Source organism: Natrix helvetica (assembly GCF_964273705.1).
Source record: "Natrix helvetica genome assembly, chromosome: Z".
Classification (NCBI taxonomy): Eukaryota; Metazoa; Chordata; class Lepidosauria; order Squamata; family Natricidae; genus Natrix; species Natrix helvetica.
In genome coordinates, this window is record NC_138554.1 from 142,063,263 (window position 1) to 142,069,895 (window position 6,633).

General features: G+C 47.5%; 2 protein-coding genes across 2 annotated transcripts in view; both read right to left on the reverse strand.

Moving 5' to 3' along the window:
• Window positions 1–3,596: 3,596 nt before the first annotated feature.
• The window catches only part of LOC309381552 (GTPase IMAP family member 9-like), a 60,575-nt gene continuing 57,538 nt past the window's right edge, over window positions 3,597–6,633 (reverse strand). Inside the window, exons 2-3 of the mRNA XM_081932694.1 lie at window positions 5,252–5,306; window positions 3,597–5,123 (exon numbers count right to left, since the gene is read on the reverse strand). Coding sequence (XP_081788820.1) covers window positions 4,498–5,123; window positions 5,252–5,306 — 681 coding nt within the window. The 3' untranslated portion in view covers window positions 3,597–4,497. The remainder of the gene's footprint in view (window positions 5,124–5,251; window positions 5,307–6,633) is intronic.
• Window positions 6,296–6,633, reverse strand: part of LOC309381811 (stonustoxin subunit alpha-like) — a gene marked incomplete at both ends in the record, with an annotated part of 6,023 nt that continues 5,685 nt past the window's right edge. Inside the window, one exon of the mRNA XM_081933094.1 lies at window positions 6,296–6,618. Coding sequence (XP_081789220.1) covers window positions 6,296–6,618 — 323 coding nt within the window. The remainder of the gene's footprint in view (window positions 6,619–6,633) is intronic.

Genomic DNA, 6,633 nt, shown 5'->3' on the forward strand with positions numbered 1-6,633 from the left:
TGATAGTATAACTCCCAATCGGGTAGGCCCCACCCTCCCCTTGATTTGGAAATCAAAATCTCTTGAAGCTGTGGAAGAAATTTCCCATAGATGAGGCCAGTGGTGAGTTGCAGGTGGTACTCTCTGGTATGCGCATACCGGAGCCAGCCCGGGGCACCGGATACCATTCTGGTGGATACCCATTCCCAGTTGGAACAGGATTTGAAACCCACCACTGGATGAGGCTGTCCCCACAATGGAATTTTTCTCCTTGGACCCGGTCTATTCTGTCGCCGCCATTGCCTCTCGCTGCTGCCTCTCACCGCTGCCACCTCTTATTGGTTGGATTGGCCTCCCAGAATACCACCGATCAGCTGTTGCAGGTTGGCAGGTATCACCGGCATCTATCGCTGCCACCTGTTGCCACTGCTGCCGTTCACCACCACTGTTGGCCGCCACTGTTTGGAACAGCTGATTGGCGGTATCATGGGAGGTCCATCCAACTGCCAATAGATGGCAGCAAACAGCAGTAAGCAGTAGCAAGCAGCGGTAACTTTCCCCACTCCCCACCCCACGGTTATCCCACTGGGCTCTCTCTCCAATTGGTCAGAGGGGGGAGGAGTCCAGAGGTGGCCCTCAGACTTCCAGGATGTCTCTAAGAGAACTGAGTTTGGCATACTCTGATGAGGCTGTCAGAAATGGCGCTGACTTTCAGGAGTGTCTGCGGCAGAGGTGGGTTCCCTCCGGTTCGGCCGAATAGGTAGGCTCTTCCACAGAGAAAAGTAAAGGCAGTTTAACACTTTTGTCTGAGGCAGCAACACACACACACACACACACACACAAACACACACACACACACACCTTCCCCTCCCTCTGCAGTGAGAGAGACAGGAAAGGAGCAAAGCTCTTAATTGTCAAGGCAAAGAAATGAAGACAAGAGAAAATATTTTATCAGAGTCCATGTTCCTCACTCTCATGTCCATTCCATCCATAGCTGGGTCCTATTGAGGCAGGACATAAAGTGAGACATAAAGTGAGACAAGACATAAAGTGAGACAAGAGATAAAGTGAGACAAGACAGGAAGAAGGCTATCTAGCTCTGAACCTTGTGCTTATAACTTATAACTTCTTTTGATCCCGAGGTCCGAGTCTCGTACTTTTCTGCAACACTATCTTCTCTGATCCCCAGGGCCTCCTCTGTGCACACAATCCATCCTCTGATCCTTCATAGGCATCCGGGTGCCTTCCCGTGCGACCATCCGTTGTTATGGCTGCCAGCCCACCCTGGTCCCTTGCTCAGGCAGCTCCAGTTACTTGGGTCAGCTATGTACACTCTGCTGTCTTGTTGTTTCCTCCGAGCAGGCAGGTCCTGCTGTGGGATGGGGTTCAAAAAACCCTTTTTTCCTCTTTCTTTCTTCTTTCACTCTCTCCATCTTCTCCCGCTGCTTGTTGGTCTCTCCTTCCATTGCCTCTGCTCTTAATTAATTCCCTGGCCAGCCTCTCTTTCTCTCAATCGCTCCCTTTTCCCTTCCTTCTCCTTTCCCCATCTTTCCACTCAGTCCACCTCTCTCTCTCCACCTTTCCCTCACTCTAATTCCTCTACCTTTCCCTCAGGCTAATTTATTTACCTTTCCCTCAGGTCTCTCTCTCTCTACCTTTTCTTCAGGCTAATTTCTCTATCTTTTCCTCAGGCCTTTCTCTCTCTACCTGTCAGCTTCTGTTTCACTATTTGCTTTCAGCTGCCATTGAAACGGGGAGGGGGGGCTGGTATTTGGGAGGGGAAGTTTAAGTACAGGAGAGATTGTAAAAAGGGAGTTTTGGTCTCACCGTCAACTGCGCATGCTGGAGATTAGCGCTTGGTGTTGGTCAAGGCCAACCGTCCTGCATACCTTCCTGATGATGCTCCTTGAAGATGTAACTCACATGACACCTAAGGGATTTGCAGATTGGACACTGGGATGAGGGTTACCAGGGGGAAGGGGTTTGGTCACATATTGCTATGTATGATTTCACGCGCTTTTGCCTCAGATCTTGCTTTGCTTAGCTGCTATCTTTTCAAAAGTACTCTTAATTCTGCAAAATGGAGTTAAGTGGTTTCTTTCTTGGTTGCTGAGGGAGGCCGGCTTGACACTACCTTTCCCTCAAGCTAATTCCTTTACCTTTCCTCAGGCTAATTTCTCTACCTTTCCTCAGGCTAATTTCTGTATTTTTCCCTCAAATGATTAAGGGACTGGAGCAGGGGTGAAATCAACTTACCTTCGCTATCGGTTCACAAATGTGAGTGCATGCGCATGTGCAGAGCATCAAAAACGGGATGTGATGACATCCGGGCGGGTGGGAGGAGCCTCCCACCACCACCGCTAGCAATTCACCCAAACCGGATAGAACCGGCTGAATTGCACCACTGGACTGGAGGCTAAAAAATATAAAGAACTGTTGCAGGAACTGGGCATGTCTAGTTTAATGAAAAGAAGGACTAGGGGAGATATGATAGCAGTGTTCCGATATCTCAAGGGCTGCCACAAAGAAGAGGGAGTCAAGCTATTCTCCAAGGCACCTGAGGGTAGAACAAGAAGCAATGGGTGGAAACTAATCAAGGAGAGAAGCAACTTAGAACTAAGGAGAAATTTCCTGACAGTGAGAACAATCAACCAGTGGAACAACTTGCCTCCAGAAGTTGTAAATGATCCAACACTAGATGTTTTTAAAAAGAGACTGGATAACTATTTATCTAAAGTGGTGTACAGTTTCCTGCCTAAGCAGGTGGTTGAAGTATAAGACCTCCAAAGTCCCTTCCAACTCTGTTGTTCTGTTCTGTTCTGTTGTGGTGTGTTGTGTTCTACTCTACTCTACATCTTTCCCTGGAGCTCATTTCTCTACCTTTCCCTTAGGCTAATTTATGTTTTCCTCAGTTTAATTTCTCTGTTTCATTCAGGCTAATTTCTCCACCTTTCTCTCAGGTTAATTTCTCTATGTTTCTGTAGGAAGGTAGCACCCACCCCTCTCCTAGAAGACTGAAACATTTTAGGAAATACTCAAAAGGCAGGATATTATATTTCTCTGGATGAGGAAAGGAGAAACGTGCTCTTGGAAAGCAGCCCCTATCTTTGTTAAGAGCCCCAGAAAGACTGGGCCATTTTTTTTTTTAAAAAAATAGTTTTTATTAAACATTTTAATCTTTAAAAACAGAAAGAAAAACACAAGAAAAAAACAAAAATATATATAACAATATAAAGTAATTATACAGCCTTCTGTGTCAGCTTTCATATTCAGCCTTGATGGTTCTCCATTCTGCATTGCCTTCCTATTGATTTTACCTTGTCCAATAATATAATAACAGTAGTGCTAACACCTGTCATAATATTAATTGTTCATATCACGATTACATTTACATTCTCTATTTTCTATTTTGGCTTCTGTATTCTAGCCACTTATAAATTCTATTCCGTATTTTATAGAAATCTGATTCTTCTCTTTCTTTTAGTTCTATTGTCATTTTGTCCATCTCTGCACATTTGAGTACTTTTTAAATTATTGTTTCGTCTGCAGGTGTATTGATTTTTTTCCAGTTTTGAGTGAAAACAATCCTAGCTGCAGTGAGTATGTGTAGTGTTATGTATTGAAATTGTTTGTCCATTTTTGGGTCTAATAGTCCTAATAAGGACCTCAGGCCTCTCTCTCTACTTTTCCCTCAGGCACCTCAGGCATGAAACTGAAGTCACCAAATCTGAGGGGAGAAACCAGGTTTTATCAGAGAAGAATTGGCTCAGGGAGACTCGGTCATGAATCTCTTACTCAGGTTCTTCAGAGGTCACATGGCAAGGGCTGGATTAGAACACAGAACAGAAGGGGTCACTGTTCTGACTGATGAACACGATCGAGGCGATCCAATCTCCTAATGCAAAACTTTATTGAGTACATCACGGGGGTGAAATCCAGCAGGTTCTGACAGGTTCTGGAGAACTGGTAGCGGAAATTTGGAATAGTTCAGAGAACCAGCAAATACCACCTCTGGCTGGCCCAGAGTAGGATGGAATGGGGATTTTGCAATATCCTTCCCCTGCCACGCCCACCAAGCCACGCCCACAGAACTGGTAGTAAAAGATTTTGAATTTCACCCCTGGTACATCATATCAACAATGATGATGGCAGAATTAGCTAAAATCAGATCTAGCTACTTCCCATCCAGAGCTACATAGTTAAAGTTCAGGTTCTCCCTCCCCCTATTGGACCAGATCACATTGTCCAATGGAGTCTCCTGGTATTGTTGTGCGAAAGTCTAGTAAACACCTGCTGAAGTGTCCTTGGTTCCCACAACTGGCATCTTGGTGTCTGAAACCTCAGTTCTATCTCCCCCTTCCTCTCCCCCCCATAATTCGTTAGAAGCTGAGAAGCGATAATAGTTGCAACAGCAAAATCGCCTTTTGAAGCCTGAGAGTGGCCTTTGGCAGAGCTGCCACCTCGGGAGCAGAGGCTCAATTAGGGAGACTTTCTGATCTCTGATGGAAAGGGAAACAATCAGAAGTTGTGGGTTTCATTGGAGTTCATCATGTCTTCTGTGTAACAAGGAGCATATTTGTTCGTGTGCACCAGATCATCAATCATGGCCATCAATTCGGCCACCTGAGCCTCTCGTTCTGCCCCTTCAGCCTCGTTGTTGAAAGCCAGGCACCGGTTCCCGCATTCAGCAATGTATTTCTTCAGGTTTTCACCTTGGGCAGATATGAAGTTTTCAAGAGATTCACCTTTCAGGTAATCTTTGCGGGCGAACAAGAGAATTGTGTAATTCTTGGCTTTCAGGCCAAAAATCTCTTTGATCCGCTGAGTCACGTCCTTCTCCTCCTGGGTCAAACGGCTAGGACACATCACCTGCAGAATGACGTGAGGACCTGGGGTGCAAAACTTTATGCACTTGCTCACTTCTGTAGCAATACTTGTGTTTGAACGACTGGTGTGGAAAAAGCTAGGTGTATCAACAACCACAACCTTTCTGCCGTTCAGCTGTGTCTCCTCCTTTTGGCATGCTTCTGTTATTGAGTGAGATGACCGGCCAAACTCAAAGACTTTGCTTCCCAAAATTGTGTTTCCCGTCGCACTTTTCCCATTTCCTGTTTTGCCCACCAGGACGATCCTCCGTTCAGGCCCTGCAACCCAAAGGGGAGAAGAGAAAAGAAGGGGTCTGGTCAGCAGCGTGAAGCCATATTCATGTGTTCTGTATCCTGGGACAGTAGTAGCTCTCACCCACCACCCTCCCCGGGACCCAAGACTTTACCTCCGATGCTTCCAGCCATTTCGCGACAAGTCGCACAGCGCAAACTCTGGGATTTCTGGATGAAGAACAAAACAGAGTCAGCCAAATGACAGCCAATATTGCTTGGAGGTTGCCAGGAATTCTCCTCCCCCAGAAGACAAAGAGGGGAATTGGAGGGGGGTTTAAAAAAGGGCCAACCCCTCCTCACTACTCGTGAAGCTTACCCCTCTGATCCTTCCCCCACTCCACCTCCCTTTTTATGCACCTGTTCAGTTCTTGGAAACATGCACTTTGGGGGTTTCAGGAAGGGGGGTTGGTGTCCAAAGTGGCTGGCAGCTCCCCACAGCTGACTCCATAATTGAAGGGACCCTGTTCTCTGGAGTTTATTTGGTCTTGCTGCAGCTCCAGGTCATCTTCCCCCAGGTTCCTCCCTGACCACCCCAGTCTCCTCCTTGGCCTGCCAGCTTCCCCTCCAAGGCGGTCTGAATCAAATCCTTCCTGGTCCGGGCGCTTTCTTGCATCTTCTGCAATCCTGGGCAAACAGCCTCTGCGGAGAATGCTGGTTTGCACCCGTACCCTCCCCCACCGGATTTTGCCCCTTGGGAACCTTCTCCACCCCATGGCCCTTCTCTCTGAGTGGGGAGTGGAGTGCAAGGACCCCTCCACAAACATTTTGGGAAGGTCACCTCAATTCCTGGTAAACCTGCAGAAGGAACCTTGAACTTTGGGTTGATTTAAGGGTGGAGTAAATTGTTATTTCTTCCATCTGAGTTTCACACACAACCTCGGAAGAGAATGAAGAGCAGAGAGCCTTCCAAGAATCTTTCTCCTGAAGAGAGGGGCAAAATAACCCCTGATGTCTCCCCGCCCAACATGACTTCTCCCTTCTTTGTATAAGAGGCTGTCCAGCTCCCCATTCTCCCCTTTGCCTCTCTAGCAAGTGGGCCCGAGTGAGGCTCTGTTGGGTTTCTCCTTTGGGGATGGTCAGCTGGACATCTCAGTGGGGGAGTCTGTGGGCTGGCCCAAGCTGTCCCTTCCACAACTGAGGCTTTGTGAAACAAACCCTCAGGGAGGCCCCGAAAGACCCTGCGCTCCAGCAACCTTGGCAGACCCCAAGCCCCTCCGGCTCTTCTCCACCCCAAAGTAGCTCCCTTGGCCCCAGGTTCCCCCTAAGTGGTACTCCTGCTCAGCCCTGTTCCCGTCTATGATATCCCACAGGATGGACCTAATACATGTAGTAACTCCCTCCATTCTCCAAAGTGGTACAATGAGCTCATAGACCTGCCTTTCGTGCTCGTCACCCATGGCCTTATGTATCATGGTTTTCTCACTTTGCAAACTGTGCACGCAACCAGACAAGCAGGGATTCTGAGAGTCTCTCTGCTGACCTAGATTTCAGGAAG